The 27,190-nt window shown below is 43.4% G+C and overlaps 1 protein-coding gene across 10 annotated transcripts in view; it reads left to right on the top strand.

Annotated features, from left to right (window-relative positions):
* LOC112217421 (ephrin type-B receptor 3-like) overlaps positions 1-27,190 on the top strand; it is a 119,956-nt gene that overhangs the window by 81,725 nt on the left and 11,041 nt on the right. For 2 of the 10 annotated variants that reach the window (XM_042300608.1, XM_042300610.1), the window contains exons 6-15: positions 3,661-3,785; positions 8,573-8,735; positions 9,439-9,547; positions 11,053-11,105; positions 12,589-12,807; positions 14,256-14,503; positions 15,354-15,569; positions 17,150-17,299; positions 17,696-17,895; positions 21,634-21,789. In XM_042300608.1, coding sequence (XP_042156542.1) covers positions 3,661-3,785; positions 8,573-8,735; positions 9,439-9,547; positions 11,053-11,105; positions 12,589-12,807; positions 14,256-14,503; positions 15,354-15,569; positions 17,150-17,299; positions 17,696-17,895; positions 21,634-21,789 — 1,639 coding nt within the window. The remainder of the gene's footprint in view (positions 1-3,660; positions 3,786-8,572; positions 8,736-9,438; positions 9,548-11,052; positions 11,106-12,588; positions 12,808-14,255; positions 14,504-15,353; positions 15,570-17,149; positions 17,300-17,695; positions 17,896-21,633; positions 21,790-27,190) is intronic. The other 8 variants (XM_042300611.1, XM_042300613.1, XM_042300612.1 and 5 more) reach the window with 5 other exon arrangements.

Raw genomic sequence — 27,190 nt, forward strand, 5'->3', positions numbered from 1 at the left:
CTGTCAGGCTACTGTTGACCCCCCATCTGGTGCTTTATCAAGACATGAAGTTGCAGCTGTTCTTCATTCACACAGGTGCTGGGTGGGTGAAGTGGGCTCACATGCACTGCTGTTGCCACAGCTCCCACAGGCTGTTATGCCATCAGAGCAGACCGATGTCGATGTTCTGCCACACGAGTAAGCAGCGTGATGACAACGTGATCAGCAAAGTCATCTTCTTTGTTGAGAGGGGGAGAAGACCATCCCGGAGAGAGCGTGCCCATGAGAGTGTTGAGGTTTTGGGTCTTCTCAGAAGTTGGGACAAGTTGACCATGAAGATGGGTGTACTGTATCGTGTTTCGAAGAATGTGGTTACAAAGAGGAAAATGTATCTGTATGTGGTTCCAGCCTCCATGAAAGCAATGGTGTTGAAGGGTGTCCATGATGAAGCTGGCCACCAGGGCCAACAGAGAACAGTCTACCTGACAAGACAGAGGTTCTTCTGGCATGGCCTGGAGAGGGAGGTAAAAGCCTATGTGAAGTGATGCAGGAGATGCGTGGTGAGCAAGACTCCTGATCCGGAAGCAAGAGCTCCTCTTGAGAGCATAATAACAACTGAGCCTCTTGAACTAGTGTGCATAGACTTCTGGTCTGCAGAAGATTCTTCAATAAATCCTTGGATGTGCTCGTTGTTACTGATCACTTTACCAAATTAGCTCATGCCTTCTTGTGTCCGAACCAGTCTGCTAAGTCAGTAGCTCATCAGTTGTGGAACAACTATTTCTGTGTCTACGGGATGCCTCGCCGTATACACTCAGACCAGGGAGCCAACTTTGAAAGCGCTTTAATAGCCGAACTGTTGAGTGTTGCAGGCGTTCAGAAGTCTCACACCACGCCGTACCATCCGATGGGGAACGGGTCTTGCGAAAGGATGAATAGGACTTTGGGAAACATGATCCGGGCCCTGCCAACGAGAGCAAAGCACAGATGGCCTCAGGTGCTGAAGTCCCTTACGTTTGCATACAATTGTACAATCCACGAGACCACAGGCTTTGCCCCTTTCCTGCTAATGTTTGGGAGGACGCCAAGACTGCATGTTGACATAGTCTTTGGCTCTGTCATGGAGAACCCAGAAGTTGTCGACTATGACCAGTTTGTTCAGTCTTTGAGGAGAGATCCGAAAGAAGCCATGAATGCAGCACAGGCATCTGCAGCGAAGCAGTTGAAGAGGCATGCTGACCTTTATGACAGAAGAGTCAGAGGAGCACCAGTGGAGATTGGGGATCAAGTATTGCTGGCTAACAAGGGGGAGCGGGGAAAGCGGAAGCTCGCTGACCGTTGGGAGGATACTGTCTACCTTGTCACTGGATTGAATCCTGACAGTCACACTTTTAAGATTCAGAACAGCTCCACTGGACGGGAGAAGACGGTACATCGCAACCTGATAATGCCAGTCAACTTTCTTCCTCTTCCCCATGCTGCTGTTGAGGAGGGAACAGACATGTCTGGATTAACAGAGTCTGAGGACATGAATGACAGCCTAGTGGTCTCAGCTGCCATGGACACTGCAGTGGATGATGGTGTTGAGTACAGAACCAGAGTGTGGGTGTCAGAGTTGTCTTCTGAAGGAACAGGTGACACAAGCCTGGAGGGTGATGTGCGATCCTTGGATGCTCAGGATACTCCACCTTTGGATTCCGTGGATGATATACTGCAGCTGGAAGGTCTGCCTCGATTAGAGAGTCTTCAAGAATCTGACCGAGACTGTAACAGTGTAGTGAGTGAGCTAATTGACCAGCCTGCTTACGATATCCGTACTGACCTACCAAATGCGGACCATTCCTTACCTGATCAGTTACGTACTGACTGTGTTGACGGACACACTATTGCAACAGTACACAACACTGTTACCCCTTATGCAGTTGAAGGTAGTCGGGGTCATATTAGGTCAAGGGCAGGAAGGCTATTTAAACCAGTGTCAAGACTGATTGAGATTATGAATCAGCAGAAAGTTAGCTCTTGAAGGTTAAATATGTGAATAGAGGGTCAATGGTATTGACATATTTTATTTGTTTTGCTTTTACATCATTGTGACCATGATTAGAGGTTGCAGGATGGTAATGTGACGGATATGATAAAGTCTCTTATGGTGGTTTATTTTATTACTTGGATGTTTTAAAGTCACCGAGTGTACTTAACATGTGACAGGCATGTTTACCTATGAGGGCTAAGGGGATTGATCAACCGCTTTTCACTCTAATTCTCAAGGAGAATAGTCTAATGACTGGAATATTTAGTGACTGATTTAAAGCAGGGTCTGCATCCTTGATATACACAGCTTTACCTTTTAGTTTTCTCTATTAGGTAGTATATATATTTTTTTTTTCTCTGGATTATTCTGTACATATGTTGAGTGTCTCTGTATCTGGTATGTTTGCACAGTGCCGTTTTGTATTTTGTTATTTTTCTTGGCAAGTGGAATTCAGTAGGGGGGAGTGTAACAAGGTTATATTGGTGATTCCCCTTGCCACTTTATTAAGCCAATGGGTTTTTGGTTTGAGTTTGTCTTGCCTTCACCTACTCAACATGGCATCTTATTGGCTGGTTTGTGTAGCTTGCTTACGAGGGGGGATGTTCCAGTTAGAATCGTCCCAGTGAACAAGCACCAAACCAGCGGTAAGTTGTTGGTTGCCAAGCACTGTACATCAAAAGTGATTTTTATACTCTCAAGTGATGATTTAAATGTACAATTTATATCAAATTGTTTGTAAATGTTATTTGAACATCACACATAAGATGCAGCGGTTTTTGGAGAATATTTGTTGTGCATTTTGTTGTAAAGAATTCCCGCCAGTACTAGCTAGCAACTTACTGTGTCTGGTGGGGGGGGGTCATATATTTTGTACAGTGCGTGAGTGCAGAGTTGGATGGTGAGACGTGCATTGCATGACGTGCAATTTTGTGCCGTTCTTAACAGGTACATTGTTAAAGATATTATATTGTATATTGTAATTGTATTATTTTGGTAACTAGCCCAGTGAACAAGCACCAAACCAGCGTGCGTGAGTGCAGAGTTGGATGGTGAGACGTGCATTGCATGACGTGCAATTCTGTGCCGTTCCTAACAGAATAAAGCTACATGACTGGTGCTACATATTGGAGTTCCGTGTCGATGACTCATTGTACACAACGCAAGAAGAGTACTGTTACATGAGGATGTATCAGGCCTGGACATGCCTAGAGAGAAAGGAAGAGAGAGAGAGACAGACTACTGTGTGTAGTCATATACAGGTCACAAATAAAAGAGTGGGTTGAGAAATGAACCTGATGTGGGTGAGGTCATGTATTTGTGTGTGTGTGCACGTGCATGTGTATGTGCCGCACAGGGTGTGTATTGGATCTTACAAATACTCAGCGCCACCATTTTGTTGATTGATTCCCTCGTTGCTGAGAAAGAATCACAGATCCCTTGTCTGGAAAAGGAGAGCTATAGGGAGAGAGGGTGGCTGGCTGCATAGCTTACCAAGTATAGCAAGCACAGCACATCACAAAGCCCTGCAAAGCATCAATGTGCTTAGGCTTGTGTAGATATACAAAGGGTGTAAAGCTCAGAAAACACACAATACTGAAAGTGCATATACTGAAAGTGCATTTTTCCTTCCCTCTACCCCTCTCTTACAGCTCCATCTGCAGTACCCACAGTTCACCTGATGGGGGCCACAGCGAGCACCATGAGTCTTTCCTGGCTGCCCCCTGAAAAACCCAATGGAATTATTCTGGATTACGAGATTAAGTACCATGAGAAGGTAAACAACAATGTAAATCAACGCTTCTTAATTCCACATCCTATTTCACAAGTCTTATTTCTGCCTCTGTTGCATGCTGTAATAATATTGCCCTGTAGGAAATAATTCAACACCACAACAATAACAACAACACTTATGACAAAGTCTTAATCCCGTCCCTCTGTCCGCTGGGCGTTTAGTTGATCCTTTCTTCCTGCCTTTATTCCTTCTTCCCCTCCTAATTCCTCCTCCTTTTCTTTTCTGTTTACCCCCCTCATGCAAATATTCGAAAATCTTTATAAAAACAATATTTTTGCTTCGAGAGTTCTGTTTCTATCAAATTGACTTGTTGATGATAAAAGGCTGTGCGTGATGACATAGTGGGCATAAAAATGCTTTTGGGGTTACATTCCCATGTAATTAATAAAACATTTCATTTTTTTTATCAAATTTTTAACTCTACTGGTGATTTTGTCAAAATAAATGTTGCATTATATAGTGAATGTGCCCACTCCGGTCTTGGCACGTGCGCTCTAACCAACAGCTCGCAGATACAATGCGGGTTGGCTACCTACTGTACATGATGAGATTATTATTGATAAGAGCGATATCATTTTTATTTGTCGACCTGCAGCCAATTATCGATAATTTTGTCACCAAAATAAGACCCTCTATATACATTGGAAAATAAGCATCAAGCTCAGTAACTTTCACCACCCTGTGGAAGTTCATTATAACCTAATTGTATATACAGTGCCTTGCGAAAGTATTCGCCCCCCTTGAACTTTGCGAACTTTTGCCACATTTCAGGCTTCAAACATAAAGATATAAAACTGTATTTTTTTGTGAAGAATCAACAACAAGTGGGACACAATCATGAAGTGGAACGACATTTATTGGATATTTCAAACTTTTTTAACAAATCAAAAACTGAAAAATTGGGCGTGCAAAATTATTCAGCCCCTTTACTTTCAGTGCAGCAAACTCTCTCCAGATGTTCAGTGAGGATCTCTGAATGATCCAATGTTGACCTAAATGACTAATGATGATAAATACAATCCACCTGTGTGTAATCAAGTCTCCGTATAAATGCACCTGCACTGTGATAGTCTCAGAGGTCCGTTAAAAGCACAGAGAGCATCATGAAGAACAAGGAACACCCCAGGCAGGTCCGAGATACTGTTGTGGAGAAGTTTAAAGCCGGATTTGGATACAAAAAGATTTCCCAAGCTTTAAACATCCCAAGGAGCACTGTGCAAGCGATAATATTGAAATGGAAGGAGTATCAGACCACTGCAAATCTACCAAGACCTGGCCGTCCCTCTAAACTTTCAGCTCATACAAGGAGAAGACTGATCAGAGATGCAGCCAAGAAGCCCATGATCACTCTGGATGAACTGCAGAGATCTACAGCTGAGGTGGGAGACTGTCCATAGGACAACAATCAGTCGTATATTGCACAAATCTGGCCTTTATGGAAGAGTGGCAAGAAGAAAGCCATTTCTTAAAGATATCCATAAAAAGTGTTGTTTAAAGTTTGCCACAAGCCACCTGGGAGACACACCAAACATGTGGAAGAAGGTGCTCTGGTCAGATGAAACCAAAATTGAACTTTTTGGCAACAATGCAAATCAAATCAAATCAAATCAAATTTATTTATATAGCCCTTCGTACATCAGCTGATATCTCAAAGTGCTGTACAGAAACCCAGCCTAAAACCCCAAACAGCAAGCAATGCAGGTGTAGAAGCACGGTGGCTAGGAAAAACTCCCAAGAAAGGCCAAAACCTAGGAAGAAACCTAGAGAGGAACCAGGCTATGAGGGATGGCCAGTCCTCTTCTGGCTGTGCCAGGTGGAGATTATAACAGGACATGGCCAAGATGTTCAAATGTTCATAAATGACCAGCATGGTCGAATAATAATAAGGCAGAACAGTTGAAACTGGAGCAGCAGCACAGTCAGGTGGAAGTTGAAACTGGAGCAGCAGCATGGCCAGGTGGACTGGGGACAGCAAGGAGTCATCATGTCAGGTAGTCCTGGGGCATGGTCCTAGGGCTCAGGTCAGTTGAAACTGGAACAGTAGCATGGCCAGGTGGACTGGGGACAGAAAGGAGTCATCATGTCAGGTAGTCCTGGAGCTCAGGTCCTAGGGCTCAGGTCCTCCGAGAGAGAGAAAGAAAGAGAGAAGGAGAGAATTAGAGAACGCACACTTAGATTCACACAGGACACCGAATAGGACAGGAGAAGTACTCCAGATATAACAAACTGACCCCAGCCCCCCGACACATAAACTACTGCAGCATAAATACTGGAGGCTGAGACAGGAGGGGTCAGGAGACACTGTGGCCCCATCCGAGGTCACCCCCGGACAGGGCCAAACAGGAAGGATATAACCCCACCCACTTTGCCAAAGCACAGCCCCCACACCACTAGAGGATATCTTCAACCACCAACTTACCATCCTGAGACAAGGCTGAGTATAGCCCACAAAGATCTCCGCCACGGCACAACCCAAGGGGGGGGGCGCCAACCCAGACAGGATGACCACAACAGTGAATCAACCCACTCAGGTGACGCACCCCCTCCAGGGACGGCATGAGAGAGCCCCAGTAAACCAGTGACCCAGCCCCTGTAATAGGGTTAGAGGCAGAGAATCCCAGTGGAAAGAGGGGAACCGGCCAGGCAGAGACAACAAGGGCGGTTCGTTGCTCCAGAGCCTTTCCGTTCACCTTCCCACTCCTGGGCCAGACTACACTCAATCATATGACCCACTGAAGAGATGAGTCTTCAGTAAAGACTTAAAGGTTGAGACCGAGTTTGCGTCTCTGACATGGGTAGGCAGACCGTTCCATAAAAATGGAGCTCTATAGGAGAAAGCCCTGCCTCCAGCTGTTTGCTTAGAAATTCTAGGGACAATTAGGAGGCCTGCGTCTTGTGACCGTAGCGTACGTGTAGGTATGTACGGCAGGACCAAATCAGAGAGATAGGTAGGAGCAAGCCCATGTAATGCTTTGTAGGTTAGCAGTAAAACCTTGAAATCAGCCCTTGCTTTGACAGGAAGCCAGTGTAGAGAGGCTAGCACTGGAGTAATATGATCAAATTTTTTGGTTCTAGTCAGGATTCTAGCAGCCGTATTTAGCACTAACTGAAGTTTATTTAGTGCTTTATCCGGGTAGCCGGAAAATAGAGCATTGCAGTAGTCTAACCTAGAAGTGACAAAAGCATGGATTAATTTTTCTGCAAAACCTTATGTTTGGCGTAAAAGCAACACAGCTCATCACCCTGAACACACCATCCCCACTGTCAAACATGGTGGTGGCAGCATCATGGTTTGGGCCTGCTTTTCTTCAGCAGGGACAGGGAAGATGGTTCAAATTGATGGGAAGATGGATGGAGCCAAATACAGGACCATTCTGGAAGAAAACCTGATGGAGTCTGCAAAAGACCTGAGACTGGGACGGAGATTTGTCTTCCAACAAGACAATGATCCAAAACATAAAGCAAAATCTACAATGGAATGGTTCAAAAATAAACATATCCAGGTGTTAGAATGGCCAAGTCAAAGTCCAGACCTGAATCCAATCGAGAATCTGTGGAAAGAACTGAAAACTGCTGTTCACGAATGCTCTCCATCCAACCTCACTGAGCTCGAGCTATTTTGCAAGGAGGAATGGGAAAAAAATTCAGTTTCTCGATGTGCAAAACTGATAGAGACATACCCCAAGCGACTTACAGCTGTAATCGCAGCAAAAGGTGGTGCTACAAAGTATTAACTTAAGGGGGCTGAATAATTTTGCACGCCCAATTTTTTCAGTTTTTGATTTGTTAAAAAAGTTTGAAATATCCAATAAATGTCGTTCCACTTCATGATTGTTTCCCACTTGTTGTTGATTCTTCACAAAAAAATACAGTTTTATATCTTTATGTTTTAAGCCTGATATGTGGCAAAAGGTCGCAAAGTTCAAGGGGGCCGAATACTTTCGCAAGGCACTGTAACTGCATGCTTTCCCGAGTCATAGTGGGAGGACCACACACCATATCCTGTTATTAAAGTTTACAAATGGAATGTTAACTGACAGATTTACTGTTTCCATCAGGCCTGACGTGATATGTTTTATTTGACATGGACTTTACTTGCATAATTTATTTATTTATTACATTTTTTATTTCACCTTTATTTAACCAGGGAGACCAGTTGAGGAAAAGTTCTCATTTACTACTGATCTGGCCAAGATAAAGCAAAGCAGTGCGAGAAAAACAGTAACACAGAGTTACACATAAACAAACGTACAGTCAATAACACAAAATAAAATAAAAATAGAATCTATGTACAAGTGTGTGCAAATGTAGAAGAGTAGGGAGGTAAGGCAATAAACAGGCCATGGAGGCGAAAATAATTACAACTTAGCATTAATACTGGAGTGATAGATGTGCAGATGATAATGTGCAAGTAGAGATACTGGGATGCGAAAGAGCAAGAAGGTAAGTAATAATATGGGGATGAGGTAGTCGGGTGTGCTATTTACAGATTGGCTGGGTAAAGGTACAGTGATCGGTAAAAAAAAGGTTGGTTAGTGTCTCTCTCTATGTTTGTTGTGGTGTTGTACCCACCGATTAAAGCTCTCCATCTATTCTCGCCTCGCGCTGCCTCTCGCCATCTGTACGGTGAGATTTGTTGGACACGGCATGTGCCATAAAGCGGGTGGAGGGAAGGCGATGAATATGGATGATATGATTGAGGGGATGTTGTTTGATTAGTACATTTTTTAAGCATTTCTTAACCCTTCTCTGTGCGTTTGGTTTGGCAGGACCAGGGTGAGGCCATCGCCCACACCATGACAGCCCAAAGGAGCTCTGCCCGCATCGAGGGGCTCAAGACGGGCACGCCCTATGTGGTCCAGGTCCGAGCCCGCACAGTGGCTGGCTACGGCCGCTATAGCAGCCCCGCCGACTTCAGCACCAACCTAAAAAGTATGAATTAATTAACTTTTTTTCTCCCCATGTGCGGAAATTTATGACGATGTCTCCCATTATTTGACTTGTCATTCCAATTTATATTAGAGCCAGTTAGGTTAGAATACTGTATCGTGAATCTAAAGGTTTAATCTGACAAATTGACCATAGCCTTTCCATTTTCTCTGATGCAGAGTGGTGAACACAAGTGCATGCCTGTCTTTACATAAGCATATGGTTTCAAGGAGTAGGTGTAGGAGTGGTTTCTAGGAGTAGCTGAAGTGTAGGAGTTGAAAGCCTATACAGATGTAGGATCTTAATTTCATAACCCTGTTGCAGGAGAACGTTCCTGCAATTTACTTGGAGTTTATTTGAGGTTTAAACAGGCTTCTGAAGTTTGTAATTTCCACTTTGAAATTTCAGACTTGATTTACCCTTAGGAAAAATGTATCAACCCCTACAAAGATGTTCACTAATAATAATCCCCATAATAATTTAAAAAATCCTGTTGTAGCAGGATTATTGTCCTGCTGTAGCAAACGGTCTCAAATCATTCTATACAGGTGGGAGATGCACGCATACATCACAAGGACAAAGTGATGTCGGGAGTTCGCCTAGTCGGAGGGTGTGAGGGCCGTGTGGGTGTAGTGTGTATGTATTTATGTGATAGTGGTGACAGGTACCTATGGGTAACCCTGTCCTCTAACCTCTTGACCTCTAGGTGACCCCGAGAAGTCTCTTCAGGAGCAGCTGCCCCTTATTGTTGGTTCTGCCACCGCAAGTCTAGTCTTCATTATCGCTGTCGTCGTCATTGCCATCATCTGCCTCAGGTGAGAATAAACATAGTCGATACTACCCAGTGAACACATTGTTGTTTAGATAACGTTGAAAAAGTGTCTACGTCCGACATTGAAGCCACGTTCATTATCAAAAGCAGTTGACCAAGCTCACACAATAATAGCTGACAATAAGCCGTACTTCAGTTTGTGGATGAAACAATGTTAGCATAGCAATGTTAGCATAGCAATGTTAGCAAGTGATAAAACCGTATATTTATGGTAAATCCTGGCATATTTGATTTACAGATTGAAACACCCACACAAAAACTAAATGGAAATGTCAACTTTTGAATGTGTTTACGTCCTTAAACACACAACAGAAAGACAGGGACACTCTGCACTGGCTGCCACCTAAGAGTTTTGCGAGTAGGAGATTAGCTCTGTCCAGTGGATAGTCCATACAGATTTCACTCCCAATCCCTTGCTAGGCTATCCCACGGAACAGAGCATGAGCTTCAGCTGCTAGAAGCTAATAGGCCTGCATTCATGGCCTTGTCATCGAGTTCCCGGGTATATGCACTCGGACGCTGCTCGTCCCAAAAACCTGGACACGGCCCCATCCCTATTGATTCCTATTCACTTGTAGGATATTTGTCCATTTAACTTTAATATCCATTCAGTTCCTGTAAAAGCCTGGCCGTGGTCTTTCAACTCTACTGTACATAGTACTACTCATATGTCACTGGGAGTCTGTAGGTTGGCGAAGCATACAAGTTTGATACCCTCCCTTTTGGTGACTGGTTGGCACTCATCCGCCTCTCGCAGTGACATGGTTCACTGTGAGCCGCCCGTTCTGACAGGCCCGGGCCCTGTCAGGCTGAATAGTCTCTTTCTTTGTCTTAGCTTAGCTCGCTAGCATCTGCCACGAGAGAAGAAAAAAAAGAAGGAAAACTCAGAGGCTCCTTGGCATATTCCGTAACTGCATTTGAATTGGAAATGAGATGCAAATCACCGGCGGGTATTATTGCCCCGGTTACTGGTTAGACAACAAAGGAACCACATTAACATGTAATTTCAACAACCCCACCCCCTTCGCCCTTTCATAGCCATCTCCCCTGCATTAATGTACTGATACTGAAGAAATAAGAGAAAGAGGAGGATGAACAGAATAAATAAGGGGGGATTGGGAGTGAACAGTGTATTAGTCTGAACCAGCGTGCAGGAGGGAGTGTTAAGCTGGGTGTTGATGGAGACAGCTGACGATGCCATTGGAAGAGGCTTTGTCCTTCACTTCTCGAGTTGAGCCATTATGTTTTCTCTCAGCTGCCATTTCAGACATAAACAGAGTCCTACTTTTGCTGTCCAATATATTATCTTATTTTGTAGTTTTACCTGAAATTCTCTATTTCTTAGTTTCAAATATAAAGATATCGTAGTGAGCAGCAATACAGTGGCATTCTCTATTTCTAATGCCGAAATCATCTCCACTCAATCCTGCTCCATTGAGTATTGCACCATACGGTACTTTTGTGTTTTTACTCTGGTTTGCCCCACAGGAAGCAGAGGAATGGCTCAGAGTCAGAGTACACAGAGAAACTGCAGCAGTACAGTAAGTCTCTACTGCCTGTCCTCCATTATAAGCTTTCCACATGATCCATATACTAACAGCCGGCCTCTGAGCTAGACTTAGTCCCTGCATCTAACAGTATACCCATACACTACATGTCAAAAGCCAGTTATATCACAAGAATCCTATTTCCACATAATGTGTCAAAATATGGTTTATGTCATTTAACAGGCACAGATTATATAGGCAGCATTGGTACACTCTTAGGAAAAAAAGCTTCTGTCTAGAACCTAACCGGCTGAACCCATACTCTGTTTTGAATTTTTTTACATTTCACCTTTATTTAACCAGGTAGGCCAGTTGAGAACAAGTTCTCATTTACAACTGCAACCTGGCCAAGATAAAGCCTGGTGTCATAAGAAGGAATTCCCCTCGACCACGCTCACAAATTGGGGAAAACAAACATTCTTTCCTATTGACCCCCATTGTAAAAAAAAACAATTTCATCAGATTTTTTGTTATACAGAAATAATGCTGTGTTGTTCAAAGTAACCATGTCAAAAATCCCGACCTACGGTTCACAATGCTCACAAAAAGGGAAATAGAGCCTGCGAGAAGAGCCCTGTGGCTTCAATCTATTTGGTGTGGGAAATTGTGTGGACATGATGTCCAAGTAGGCTACATGTAGCTATGTGTGTGGAAAACATTTCATCACAGGAAAGAGATTTAACTCATTTAGTATAGTCCGTTTGTAACTCCAATCACTAATTGTAGCTATAAATTCTTTTTGTTTGTGTTGTTAGCTAGCTTAATGTTCTGATTGGTAGCTAGCTAGCACTCACTCACGTAGCTAACTTTAGCGCCGTCATGAAAGGGGCATGAGGGAATCCCAACAATATTAACGTTTTTCTAAGTAGTGAGAACGCTTGGGAGCAGGAAATGTTCAAAAGTAATCTTTTAGACATGTTGTACTTTCTTAAATGTAATTTTGTAAATGAGGAAAACAAGCAGACAACAAGAAAATTGCATTTTATAAAGGTGACGTTTTTGCTGTGAGTCAATTGGGTAATCAAGATAACCAAGGGTTGTTTTCCCCACAGGCGGGCGGGCCGCAGTGTTCTATTTAATACCTACTGAGACGATGGAAGAACCCTTTGAAGAAACCTTTTGGATTCCATGTAGAACCCTTTCCACAGAGGACTCTACATGGATCTCAAAAGGGTTCTACCTGAAACCAAAAAAGGGTTCTACCTGGAACCAAAAAGGGTTCACCTCTGGGGACAGCCGAAGATCCCTTTTGGAACCCATTTTTCTGAGAGTGTAGTGGTTGTGGATCTCATTGGTGTTATTCCTCGACTGTAACATCTTTTGTTAATGCACCCAATATCATTAGAAGCAAAGCTATCATTACAACACGTAGGCCACCTTCATGCATTTAATTGATTAACAATCAATGCTGTACATATAATTTTGAATGGTAATTTCTGCTTGACTGCCTTGATTCATGTGATTATTTCCGCTGTTGAATCCCCTATAGTCACACCTGGAATGAAGGTCTATATTGACCCCTTCACCTACGAGGACCCCAATGAGGCCATCCGCGAGTTTGCCAAGGAGATCGACATCTCCTGCGTGAAGATCGAGGAAGTCATTGGCGCAGGTAACCAACAAAAGCTCCTGAGCTACAGGGGGAAGAATGCTAGTCACCTCCAGGCCATACCGTTAGAGGACTTCACGCCAAGCGGTACTTTCACTCAATTCATCGTCCCAATCCCCCCCCCTTAAACCATCCCCGCCTCCCCTCGTGCTCCCCCCCATCCCCCCAGCACTAGCAGCCCCCCTAATCACAAATATGCATTTACACCTTTGAAAAAAATGTTGCGTCCCCTAATTCGCTTCACTCACAACTGAAGCTCATCCTTAGGTTGGCACCTAAGTGTCTTTAATGATTGCTACCTCCTTTCCCCACTTTTTGTCTCTTTGTTTTATAAACCTTTAACCTCTAAGAACTGCCCATTCCTGGTCCTGGAGATGTGCTCTGCAGTAGGAAGTTATTTTGTTTGTTCAACTGTCATTAATCAATCACTTAAATTGATTAGCTCCCCTACTTGAATCTACCTGACTTAATCGTCATCTAGGAGAGTTGATGGGCTATTCAAGAAGCTAGAACAGCAGCCTTCCAGGGCCAGGACATTCATCTCTAAACTCCATCCCCCTCTTTAAGAGTCTTGAGCGCCACTATTAAAGGGGGCCACTCCAAAGTCCCTTTGACCCTTAGCCTCATCGCTTATTGTGGTCATCCTTCCTGTTTACTTCTTCCTGTCCTTCCTGTTTACACCCTTGCTCCATCCCTCCGCCCCTTTTTGATGTACTAGTTGGAGTTAAAATCTTGATATTTTGAAATATTAGTAATACTTTTGCTAAAAAGCTGCAGGACTGTTGTCGACTCAGAGTTAGCCATGTATCTGAGCCGAATGAAGACTTGTGGTGATGGGAATTTGGATTTTGAGGTGTATGTCGCCTGCAGCTGAGCCCCCTCTGCTCTACTACCACTACCCCAGCTTAACATCTACTGCTGCTACTTGAACCTGTTGCTTCCAAGTCGTCGCCTTTAGTGACAATCCTCAAACCCTGTTGCCCCTCCCCTTTATCCTCCCCCGTTCCCTCACTTCCCTTGTTTCCGTCTCTCGCACACACACTCTCTCTCTCACACACTCTCGCACCCGCTTGGCGTGTTAGGACCTAAACGCAAAGCCTCCACGAACCCCAAGCTTCTCTCGCCTCCAGCCTCTTCTTCCGCCCCTGCCCCTAACTCCTCTGAATCCTAATCACCCCAACCACCCCTCTACCCCACCTATATCTCTAACCTTCCACCTCTCCACTCTCTTATCAAGCTTTACCACCACCCCCAAACTACATACGCTAACCCACTCTTCCCTACGTTTTTAGTTCTCCCTCGGCCGTACCTCACTCTCACCTTTCATCCCCCCCCTTTTCTCTGGCATTCCTAGCCACCGTACACTGCTGAGCCCCTCTCTCTCACAGTCTCCTGCTTCCCTTCCCTGACTCCTTGGTTCTAACCAGTAAACAGTCCCTCTCCCCTCTCTCCCCCACTCTCCTCCACTTTTTCTATCCTTCCTCTCTTCCCCCCTCCGTCTCTCTCTCGCTGTCTCCCATTCCTCGCTCTCACAGGAGAGTTTGGGGAGGTGTGTCGCGGGCGTTGCAAGCTACCCGGCCGACGTGAGATCATTGTGGCTATCAAGACACTCAAGGTGGGCTACACTGACCGGCAGAGGCGGGACTTCCTGAGTGAAGCAAGCATCATGGGACAGTTCGACCACCCCAACATAATTCGACTGGAGGGCGTGGTCACCAAGAGCCGGCCAGTCATGATCGTCACAGAGTTTATGGAGAACGGGGCGCTAGACTCTTTCTTGAGGGTAGGAGAACCTGTGGAACATACACACACACAGTACTAAATAATAATAATTTGATGGGTGCACACACACACGCACAGTACTAAATAATAATAATTTGATGGGTGCACACACACACACACAAGGATATGTTTAGAATTAGCAAATTATTTGAAACATTGAGCTCAGGGTTTGGCAAAAAAAAACAATTTCACATATTGCTAACATTACACACCACCTACTGTAACCCCAAAAATGTTTTCAAAATAACAAAGGCCTACCTTGCTGTCAATCTCTGGACTAAATCCATTGAACATGCACTATATAAAAACAGCCAGAGAATTGATACTCTTGAAAACACATACATTTGTATCTGTAATCATCTCATAATCTGCCAAAGTACCCTAACCCCCGTCTGTTGTCAGTATCTTACAAATGTGCCGCTCCTCTCGCAATCTCCGACATTTACAGAGGTTTCACTAGCCTATGAATCACTGCCTCGCCCTCATATTAAACATTGTCTGACACTGAGAAGGAGAGAGAGAGAGCGGAAGATAGAGGGAGAGAGAGATGGAAAGAAGGAAGGAAGGGTTGAAAGAGGGTAGAGAGAAAGGGGTAAAACAGAAGACAAGGGAGAAACAGAAGGAGAGCTAGATGGGAGACAGGTAGAGATATGGGGAAATAAGAACGAGAGTGAGAGAAAAATCATGAGAGAGCAAGAGACACAAAACAAAAGAGAGAGTAGGTAGGAAAAGAGAGAACGCGGCAAAGAGGTAGGAATGGAAGTATGTTAAACAGTTCAGCTAAATATTGAATATAGATTATAGTATAATGCTTGCTTATATTTCTCTTTCTATCTCTCTGTCTTTGCCAGCTCAACGACGGGCAGTTCACAGTGATCCAGCTTGTGGGGATGCTGCGTGGCATCGCGGCGGGCATGAAGTATCTGTCTGATATGAACTATGTCCACCGGGACCTGGCGGCACGCAACATCCTGGTCAACAGCAACCTGGTGTGTAAGGTGTCTGACTTCGGCCTGTCGCGCTTCCTCGAAGATGATGCCATGGACCCCACCTACACCAGCTCACTGGTTAGTGTGTAGGACACTTTGGTAGTGTGTGTATGCATGTGTGTGTGGGCATCTACACTGCATGACCAAAAGTATGTGGACAGCTGCTCGTCGAACATCTCATTCCAAAGCATGGGCGCTAATATTGAGTTGGTCCCCTCTCTGCTGCTATAACAGCCTACACTCTTCTGGGAAGATGTTGGAACATTGCTGCGGGTACTTGCGTCCATTTAGCCACTAGAGCATTAGTGAGGTCGGGCACAAATGTAGGCCTGTTCGCAGTCGGCGTTCCAATTCATCCCAAAGGTGTTCGATGGGTTTGAGGTAAGTGCAGGCCAGTCAAGTTCTTCCACACCGATCTCGACAAACCCTTTCTGTATGGACCTAGCTTTGTCCACGGGGGCACTGTCATGCTGAAACAAGAAAGGGCCTTCCCCAAATTGTTGCCACAAAGTTGGAAGCACAGATTCGTCAAGAATGTCATCGTATGCTGTAGCATTAAGATTTACCTTCACTGGAACTAAGGGGCCTAGCACAAACCATAAAAAACAGCCCCAGACCATTATTACTTCTCCACCAAACTTTACAGTTGGCACTATACATTCGGGCACGGAGCGTTCTCCTCGCGTCCGCCGGACTGCCTGATGGTGAAGTGTGATTCATCACTCCAGAGAATGTGTTTCCACTGCTCCGGAGTCCAACGGCGGCGAGCTTTATACCGCTCCAGCCAACGCTTGGCATTGCACATGGTCATCTTAGGCTTGTGTGTGGCTGCTCAGCCATGGAAACCCATTTCATGAAGCTCCCGACGAACCGTTATTGCGCTGACAGAGGCAGTCTGGAACACGTTAGTCAGTGTTGCAACCAAGGACAGACGATTTTTATGCACAATGCGCTTCAGTACTCAGCGGTCCCGTTCTGTGAGCTTGTGAGGCCTACCACTTCACGGCTGAACCCTTGTTGCTCCTAGCCGTTTCCACTTCACAATAACAGGGCTTACAGTTGACCGGGGCAGCTCTAGCAGGGCAGAAATTTGACAAACTGACTTTTTGGAAAATTGGCAACCTATGACAGTGCCATGTTGAAAATCACTGAGCTCTTCAGGAAGGCCATTCTACTGCCAATGTTTGGCTATGGAGATTGCATGGCTGTGTGCTCGATTTTCATACACCTGTCAGCAACTGGTGTGGCTGAAATAGCCAAATCCACAAATTTCAAGGGGTGTCCACATACTTTTGTATGTACAGTATAGTGTATTTCAAGTCTTGAATTAATGGTAATAAAATGGTTTGTTTAAATTTTTCGTCACTGTGTTCTTTTTTGCTATTTATTTTTTATTCAATCACAAATTGTACTGTACATTCAATAAGAATCACAATGAACTTGTTGTTCAGTGTTTTGTTTGTTTATGTGTGTATGTGTATGGCATTTGTGTACCTCAGTTTTACCTGGCATCTTATCATAATCAAACGTGTCTCAACCAGTGGTTGAGTCTTGTTGGGTCATTTGTCTCACCCTCTCTTCCCTCTGTATGTGTGTAACTCTGTGTGTGACTCCATCCCCAGTATTTCACTCTCACCTACTCATTCGCATATCCACAGGGAGGCAAGATTCCTATTCGCTGGACGGCCCCCGAAGCCATCGCCTACAGGAAGTTCACCTCGGCCAGTGATGTGTGGAGCTACGGCATCGTCATGTGGGAAGTGATGTCGTACGGAGAGCGGCCATATTGGGACATGAGCAACCAGGACGTGAGTGGAACTTGCTTTTATTTACTTTACTGGACTTGACTTTGTTTAAGTTGACTTAGTTTGACATTCAACGTTCCCGAAAAACACTGTCACATCTTCAAGTTGTCACTCTCCTTCTCTGACTCCCCCTTTTTATAACTGGTTCCCCTTCCCTTTTCTCTCTCCCCCCTGCCCCCTTCTCATGCTCTCTTATCTTCCCCCTTTCTCCCTCTCCCTGTCTTTTGACTCTTCTTATCTTGACTCTAAACCCCCCTTCTCTCCCCAGTCATCACCCTGTTTCTTATCCTTTTCTTGTCTCATAATTCAAAACCATATTCCCTAGATTTGACCTCTATTTTTTTTATCTAGGTCTGATTCTATCCCACTTGTCAATCTAACTCTTATCCAACCCTCCAGGTGATAAACGCCGTGGAGCAGGACTACCGGCTGCCCCCGCCCATGGACTGCCCCACAGCGCTGCACCAGCTCATGCTCGACTGCTGGGTCAAGGAAAGAAACCTTCGGCCTAAATTCTCCCAGATCGTTGCAACGCTGGACAAGCTCATCCGCAACGCCGCCAGCCTCAAGGTGGTCACCAGCAGCACGCAATCTTCTGGGTAAGCCTATAAACTGTCAGACAGTCTGGCCCATCTCAGCCTAGTTAGCAGCTACTTTAATTTGGTGCTGGTTGCAAAATCCCCAAATTCACAGATTTCCTAGAATAACCATAACCCGATTATCTTCCCACCTGGATTTCTAGAAAACCTGGCAATTTTGCTAAAGTTTGGACACAACTTCTCATTCAAGGGTTTTTCTTTATTTTTACTATGTGCTACATTGTAGAATAATAGTGAAAAACATCAAAACTATGAAATAACACAAAAGTATAAAGTAACCAAAAAAGTGTTAAACAAATCCAAATATATTTCAGATTCTTCAAAGTAGCCACCCTTTGCCTTTTTCCACACTCTTGGCATTCTCTCCACCAACTTCACCTGGAATCATTTTCCAACCATCTTGAAGGAATTCCCATATATGCTGAGCACTTGTTGGCTGCTTTTTCTTCACTCTGCGGTACAACTCATCCCAAACCATCTCAAATGGGTTGAGGTCGGTTGATTGTGTAGGCCAGGTCATCTGACGTAGCACTCTATCACTCTCCATCTTGGTCAAATAGGCCTTACACAGCCTGGAGGTGTGTTTTGGGTCATTGTCTTGTTGAAAAACAAAATATGAGATGACGTATCATTGCAGAATGCTGTTGTAGCCATGTTGGTTAAGTGTGCCTTGAATTCTAAATAAATCACTGACAGTGTCACCAACAAAGCACCCCGATACCATCACACCTCCTCCTCCATGGTTTCACGTTGAGAATTACACACGCAGAGATCATCCGTTCACCTACTCTGCGTCTCACAAAGAAAAGGTAGTTCGTGTCAAATAAGGACTCATCAGACCAGTGGACAGATATCCACCGGTTTAATGTCCACTGCTCGTGTTTCTTGGCCCAAGCAAGTCGCTTGTTCTTATTTGTGTCCTTTAGTTGTTTCTTTGCAGCAATTTGCCCATGAAGGCCTGATTCACGCGTTCTCCTCTAAACTGTTGATGTTAAGATGTCTGTTACTTGAACTCTGTGAAGCATTTATTTGGGCTGCAATTTCTGAGGCCGTACTCTAATGAACTTATCCTCTGCAGCAGAGGTAACTCTAGGTCTTCCTTTCCTTTGGCGGTCTTCATGAGAGTCAGTTTTGTCATAGCGCTTGATGGGTTTTGCAACGGCACTTGAAGAAACTTCAAATTTTCCAGATTGACTTACCTTCATGTCTTAAAGTAATGATGGACTGTAGTTTCTCTTTGCTTATTTGAGCTGTGCTTACCATAATATGAACTTGGTCTTTTACCAAATAGCGCTATCTTCTGTATACTACCCCTACCTTGTCACAACACTACTGAATGGCTCAAACACATTAAAGAAAGAAATTCCACAAATTACCTTTTTACAAGGCACACTTGTTAATTGAAATGAGAGAATGCCAAGAGTGTGCAAAGCTATCATCAAGGCACGGGGTGGCTACTTTGAAGAGTCTCAAATATAAAATATATTTTGATTTGTTCATCACTTTTGTGATTACTACATGATTCCATATGTGTTATTTCATAGTTTACATCTACAATGTAGAAAATAGTAAAAATAAAGAAAAACCCTGTAATGAGTAGGTGTGTTCAAACTTTTGACAGGTACTATATAGTGTATGAATGTATGTTTGTATGTATGTGATGGATTACATTATAGAGAATAGGAAGAAATATATATCTCTGAAATGGGTTTCTTTGGTTTTCTGTCTACTGCAATACAGTATGTTCCCTGGACTAGGGTTTAGTAGTGACGGTGCCATTTTTTATCTGTGACTGTGGTACTAGAGTCACCCGAGTCATGCCGACAACGATAACACTTGTATCCTTTTACAAATTTACTTATATGAGCCTACAGTACACAGAACTTCCCATAGCTAAAACATTAAGCCACCAAACAACTGGCCAGGGTTGTCAATGCAAATGTGGAATTACCGTTTCTCAATAAAGCACTCAAGGCATCCATAGCTCCTACAAGGAAGTTCTTAGATCAATGGTTTCACATATTTAGTGGTATCCTCATGCTACATTCCTCTGTAGTTTTCATGGAAAGAGCCCAAAGGGGGAAGAGGGTGAGGAGGAATAGGGGGTGATTCCTTCGGGGATCTGGCGCTATGGCTGGGAAGATTAAATCAGATTAATTAGCCAGTATTTAGCTAGATTAATTAGCCAGTATTTAGCTAGATTAATAGTGACGCGAAAAGACGTGAACGATTTGAATTTTTTGCAAAAAATATTTTAAATGGGCCAGTGGAGAGGTGTGCCCCCTGCTGAGCCTAATGGGGAAAGAGTGTGTGAGAGATGAGCTGCCATGACGTCCAGCGTGACATTAGTGCTTTGTAGTGGTTAGCGGTAGCTAGGCTAACTTTTGTCACTAGTTTGGGAGTCATGTTATAGTTTATACAATACAAGTGGAGGTGTCCTCCTGTCATGCGCGAGTGAGTGTGTGGCACGTGTGTGTGGTGTGTGTGCGGGGGGTGGCGGTGATGTGCGGTCAGGTGTGTCTGCCTCATAATGCATACCCATGTAGCCTGACATGGAAAAATCCAATGATCTGTGTCTTTCACCACTCACACTGAAGACAAACAAAAAAACGTTCACCAAAAACCATGAGGAAACCGTCACAACACCTTTGCCCTTTGGGCTCCAGTTTGGGAGTATCCACTCAGGTGACTGCCCCTCATAACATGAGACATACGGTCTTAGTGGCCTCTCCCAGTGCCTTTGGCTTCCTTTGACTTCTAGCCTGATTCCACATCCTCTGTTTTGGCTGTCTTTCCACTGACCATAAGGAGTTGGCAAGATAGCACAAACAGATCTGGGATCAGGCTAGACACCTTCCACTTCAGTACGAGACTTCAGAAAGTGGCTAACAATGCTCTATTAAGAGGGAACTGTGTCTGATGGTTGATGGTGGCTAGCCCAAACCCTCAGGGCCCTGAAGCGCAGGCCTTGTTAAAGAGCACTCCTCATATCCCTCTGCAGCAGTCAACCCTTCAATGGAGCCTCTGTATTGACTCTTATTAACTCGCTCCCTCTCTTTTTTCCATCCACCTTTGATTGTGAATCTAATGCCATCAAAAGACGACAAGGATCAACAGAGCAGAGAGCGGTCAGAGAGAGAGCTAGACAGAGACAGAGGTTCTCTTTCTCCTCTTTCTTCCCCCTTTTTTCTTTCTGTCCTTTTCTCCACCACCTTCCTTCGTTCACCCTAGCTCTCCCTCTCTTTTCAAACTTCCACTGCTGTTTATTAAAACTGCAAGGTGGCCCCCCTCTCTCTATGACATCAATCAGGGGTGGTTGGGTTTTTTGGAGAGTCTAAGGGCCTCGTTGGGTGTATGCATACACACACGTGCACACACACACGCACACGCACACACACACAGGTTGACAGTCCACAAATATCTCCACGCTGTCCAAGAGATTCTTGAGGAAATGTCTTTCCACCTTCGCCGTATTGTGTTGTTTGCACACCTTTTGTCTCTTTAGCATTGGTCATCATGCCAAAGAGAACACACACACACGCCCGGCCAAGCCAGTCTCTAACGGTAGCCAAAGGTGGTTACGTCAGGCGACGGAGGCGATTAGCCCTTGACCCTACAAGGGCAGCGAGGGGGAGAGCAAGGTGGCGTTTTGGGGGGTTTGGGAGTGAGGTTTCATTGGTGCTGGAGGCGAGGCGTGACCTTAACCCTTTTGTCTCACTCTCCTCCTCCCTCCTGTAGGGCATCGCAGCCTCTGCTCGACCGATGCGTCCCTGACTACACCACCTTCACCACCGTGGGAGACTGGCTGGATGCCATCAAGATGAGCCGCTATCGCGACAACTTCCTCAATGCCGGCTTTGCCTCCTTTGATCTCGTGGCCCAGATGACAGCAGAGTGAGTGAAGAATGAGTCGATTCCGATTAATTATATTTGGTTTAGTTGAGTTCAAATGGCTTCATTGAGACATGAGTTGGTTCACTTGCAAATTGGTTTGTTTCAGCTCAAATGACCCCATTGATGTGGCAAGATAGCAGGGTGATTCGAGGAATAGTCAATTCAAATGAATCAAACTCAATTCAGGTTAGTTCAGTTCAAAAGGCCTCATTGATATGGCAAGAGTGACTTGTTATGGTGAGTGACTTGTTATGGTGAGTGACTTGTTATGGTGAGTGACTTAGGCGGTGGGTCGTAGCAAGCTTTCTGCTTTAGTTTTCAAGATGATCGATTTCTGTCGAGGGTGGAGCTGTTTTTATGTATATTCATTTCTTCCGAACACATTTCTGTTTGTTGGCAATGTCAGTTTTAGCAACGTTTATGTTCGCTAACTGGACAGGCAAACGCATCTGAGTACTAGTCTGTAAACCAATACAAACTTGTACACTAACCATGGTACTCTCTCTGCTCATCACGTCTACCAATCATGTTATCCATTAAACCTAATTTGTTTATTAATAACTTTTCATGTTCAAAATTGTGCACACTTCTCAAACAATAGCATGGTATTATTTCACTGTAATAGCTACTGTAAATTGGACAGTGCAGTTAGATTAACTTCTTGCGTCGAGCAATCCCGTATCCGGGAGCGTAATCATAGCCTCAAGCTCATTACCATAACGCAACGTTAACTATTCATGAAAATCGCAAATGAAATGAAAGAAATATATTGAAACACAAGCTTAGCTTTTTGTTAACAACACTGTCATCTCAGATTTTCAAAATATGCTTTTCAACCATCGCTACACAAGCATTTGTGTAAGAGTATTGATAACCTAGCATAGCATTAAGCCTAGCATTCAGCAGGCAACATTTTCACAAAAACAAGAAAAGCATTCAAATAAAATCATTTACCTTTGAAGAACTTCAGATGTTTTCAATGAGGAGACTCTCAGTTAGATAGCAAATGTTCATTTTTTCCAAAAAGATTATTTGTGTAGGAGAAATCGTTGCGTTTTGTTCATCACGTTTGGCTAAGAAAAAAAAACGAAAAAATGACAGTTGGGTTTCTCCTCAGTAGCAAACGGAAAAGTACTGCAGCTGGAGATTATGCAATAATTTCGACGGAGGACACCAAGCGGCCACCTGGTAAATGTAGTGTTTTATGGTCAATCTTCCAATGATATGCCTACAAATACGTCACAATGCTGTCGACACTATGGGGAAACGACAGAAAGTCTATGCTCATTCTTGGCCCATTCACAGCCATATAAGGAGTCATTGGAACACAGCGCCTTCAAAATCTGGGGCACTTCCTGTTTGAAATTTCATCTTGGTTTCGCCTGTAGCATCAGTTCTGTGGCACTCACAGACAATATCTTTGCAGTTTTGGAAACGTTAGAGTGTTTTCTATCCAAAGCTGTCACTTATATGCATAGTCAAGCATCTTGTCGTGACAAAACATCGCTCTTAAAACGGGAACGTTTTTTATCCAAAAATGAAAATACTGCCCCCTAGTTAGAAGAAGTTAACAAGAATTTAAGCTTTCTGCCAATATCAGATATATGAGATATCAGATATGGCAGAAATTCTCTTATTAGCCTACGTTAGCTTAACCGTCCCCTGGAAGGGACACCGATCCCGAAGAAGTGATGCTCATAGACTATATATGAAGGGCCTACACTGTGTATCAACTTTCACAGTGAATGCTTAGTTCATATGTTTTGTGCGTATGAATTGAATATTGCTAAATGATGATCATAATAAGTCATGTCGTTATCATTAGTAGGCTTAGTATAGTAGCCTTGTATAACCACCATTGAGCTGTAGGCCTCAGAGTGCCTCCTGTTTAGTCTTAATACCGTAACTTACTTAAGCCCAAAATTCAATATATAGGCTACTGTATCAATCAATCATGCCATCAATCATGCCATCACACAACATATAAGACATGCTTTGAAATGCAATTAATCATTTTTGTTTTTAAATTAAATAGCAAAGGGAGCTTTTGAATAATTAGCCTAAACAATAAATAAACTGCAACTCATTAATGTTTTTAGTCTGCTGTAATAAAGGCTTTATATTTTCTTCCTTAGAACAGACTCGCTGTTACCCTTATTTATTTAGTTTTGTTTACACTGTTAATATTGGTCAGAAAAAGAAAGAAAATGTAATCTAACAGCAACTGTTTGGCACACATAATACTCACGCAATACTTGCTCCTATATCATATTTTTTCTTGATCTCCAGTAGTTTCCACAACCAAGTCAAATGTCTTCCACAGATCTGACTTGCCTTTCCCTTCTCAGCAACTAGTAAACATTCACAGATTTTGAGTTTCTTTTTCACCTCCTCCGCATCCATTTTGCTGTCAACATGACTGTGTTCAGAGTTTGTTATAACCAATTTATTGAAGTGATTATGATAGGCTATTGGTCGCATGTGATGCTTACATGTTTCACATAAAGAGAGCAAGGGTTGAGGGAGTAGGGAATGTTTTTCCTTAACAAATTAGGGATTTCGGTTACAGAACTTTTCAAACAGAAACATTTTAGAAACTACATGGCTGAAGTGATGTCACAGCTTCAGCATGAATAGTGCAATTAACACTTGCTGTGCTGTGGTGCCTTTCAGCTGCAGTAGGGAGGAGAGCGAGACCACTTGCGCCAGTCACACAGGCACTCACTGTAATTTTCTTTAACACAGTGTGCCCATTGGGCTTTTTCTTGAGTCATTCGTTTTTCTTAATTATTTAATCAAACAGCGTGCTTAAGTTCTCTAGGGTATATGGGACGCTACCGTCCCACCTGGCCAACATCCGGTGAAATTGCAGAGTGCCAAATTCAAAAACAGAAATACTCATAATAAAAATTCATAAAACATTCAAGTGTTATACATCGGCTTAAAGATTAAATTCTTGTTAATCCAACTGTTGTGTCAGATTTCAAAAAGGCTTTATGGCGAAAGCATACAATGCGATTATCTGAGGACAGTGCCCAGCTCACAAAACATTACAAACAGTAACCAGCCAAGTAGAGGAGTAACAAAACTCAGAAATAGCGATAAAATTAATCACTTACCTTTGATGATCTCCATATGGTTGCACTCACAAGACTCCCAGTTACCCAATAAATGTTTGTTTTGTTCGATAAAGTCCCTCCTTTATATCCCAAACCTCTGTTTTGTTGGCGTGTTTGGTCAGTAATCCATTGGCTCAAAGGCAGTCACAACAGCCAGACGAAAAATCCAAATAGTATCAGTAAAATTCGTAGAAACATGTCAAACGATGTTTATAATCAAACCTCAGGTTGTTTTTAGTCATAATAATCAATAATATTTCAACCGGACAATAGCTTCGTCAATATAAAAGAAAAACAAGAAAGGCGCGCTCTCGTTCGCACGCAGCAAACAGGTCTGGGGACTTTCCACTATCGACTGACTCAGAGTGGTCTTACTCCCTCATTTTTCAGAATCTAAAGACTGTTGACATCTAGTGGAAGCCATAGGAAGTGGAATCTGAGTCCTAAGTCATTGGATACTGTGTAGGCACTCAATGGAAAATTACAAACATAAAACAATCCCATTTCCTGGATGGATTCTTATCAGGTTTTTGCCTACCATATCAGTTCTGTTATAATCACAGACATTATTTTAACAGTTTTTGAAACTTTAGAGTGTTTTCTATCCAATATGCATATCCTAGCTTCTGGGCCTGAGTAACAGGCAGTTTACTTTGGGCACGCTTTTCATCCGGAGGTGAAAATAGTGCCCGCTACCCTAGTGAGGTTTAAAGCATCAGACAAGCTCAGTGCATATGTAGTTGGTTTTATTCAAACACATAGGGTTTCTGTCTATATATGGAAAAATATGTTTAAAACATTTCAACCAATCGATTTGTCAAAAGAATAGGATGACTCTCGGTCGACCAAGATTTGTTTTTGTCAGGGACAGCCCTAGTAGGCTACGCCATATTTATTGGCTAATATGCCTGTGCAGCTGTCATTTTTGAACCTCCATTCTAGCATAAATGACACAAACACGTTTATCTACATGCTTTTATGTGGGTTTCTACTAAATCATATGATTTAATGTTAATTTAAGCCTGCAGCTACCTTGAAATGAGACAATCTTGCCAAAACATAATTCAACATTTTATTAACTGACAGTGATGAAACACTAGCTTCCTGAGCAGGCACATTGATGTTTATAGTATTAGCTGGCTAGGCTAGTCAACCGTCTTATGTGCAAAAAAATCAGCCCCTCGACGTACAGTAGATCGATCCACTTCACTGTTTTCGGCATCGGCCCACCTTGTTGTTTGGAAATAGTCAATTTTAATCAACCAAATAGAATTAACCTCAGGTAAATTCAAACGGCCTCATTGTAGACATCCTTAGGGTGCCAATGAGAGCATGGTCCTTGAAATCTACATGACTGGAGACATTCAAATTGCATTTAAATATTCACTCACAGAGGCCCAGTTCTCACACAGGTTGTACAGTATGAACCAGGACAGCGTTGTTCTCCAGAGTTAGTAACACTAAAAATTGAGTCGCTTTGGGAATAATGGTGGCTGCAGTTGTTACTGTTATCATTGTATGTGATTGGAAAGGAAAGGAAAAGGGGGATATCTAGTCAGTTGTACAACTAGTGAGAGACCATTCGGGATAAGGGTCCACAAACACTAATTTACCCTGAAGTGAAAACACAATAAGAGAAAAAGCAGTTCTCCCTCATCCTGGAGAGACTTGAAGGACACTACACACACTCTTCCTCCATAGTGCACGTTACCTCACGGCACCTTCCCTTCCAGCAATAATAACCTAGAGTTGACACAGAACTGGGTCGTGTTCATTAGGAAACAAAATGTTAAAAGGTTTTGCAACGTGAAATGAAATGGAACGTTTATCATTGGACAAGTCCTGGTAGTCCCTCCCTGTTTCAGTCCATTTTCTTTCATTTGGGGCCTAATGAACATGACCAACATTTTCAGAGCCAGCTTGGCACGTTATTTATATAACAGGAAATGTGTGTCATAGAAGTCATGGAAACGGGGCCAGTTGTGATCAAATAAAATAATTATGATAATAATGATCAATATATCATCCTCGTTAGGTGGATAATAGGGGATTTGTTTCAATTTGGCAGGCCGACAAGTGTGCTGTACAGTGGCTCTCTCCTGCTCTAAATGGCAGGTAATTCCTCTAATGGCTTGCATTTATGATCATTTTATCCTCCGTTGCTGGAGTCATGAGGGATTGCAATGGAAACAAAAAGACAATTGATTTCATTTAGGAAAAATGGTTTGTGTCAAATCAAAATAAAATTAGATTTGATTCGTCGTGTACACACTTTACAGCAG

Source organism: Oncorhynchus tshawytscha, linkage group LG18 (genome assembly GCF_018296145.1).
Source record: "Oncorhynchus tshawytscha isolate Ot180627B linkage group LG18, Otsh_v2.0, whole genome shotgun sequence".
Taxonomy (NCBI): Eukaryota; Metazoa; Chordata; class Actinopteri; order Salmoniformes; family Salmonidae; genus Oncorhynchus; species Oncorhynchus tshawytscha.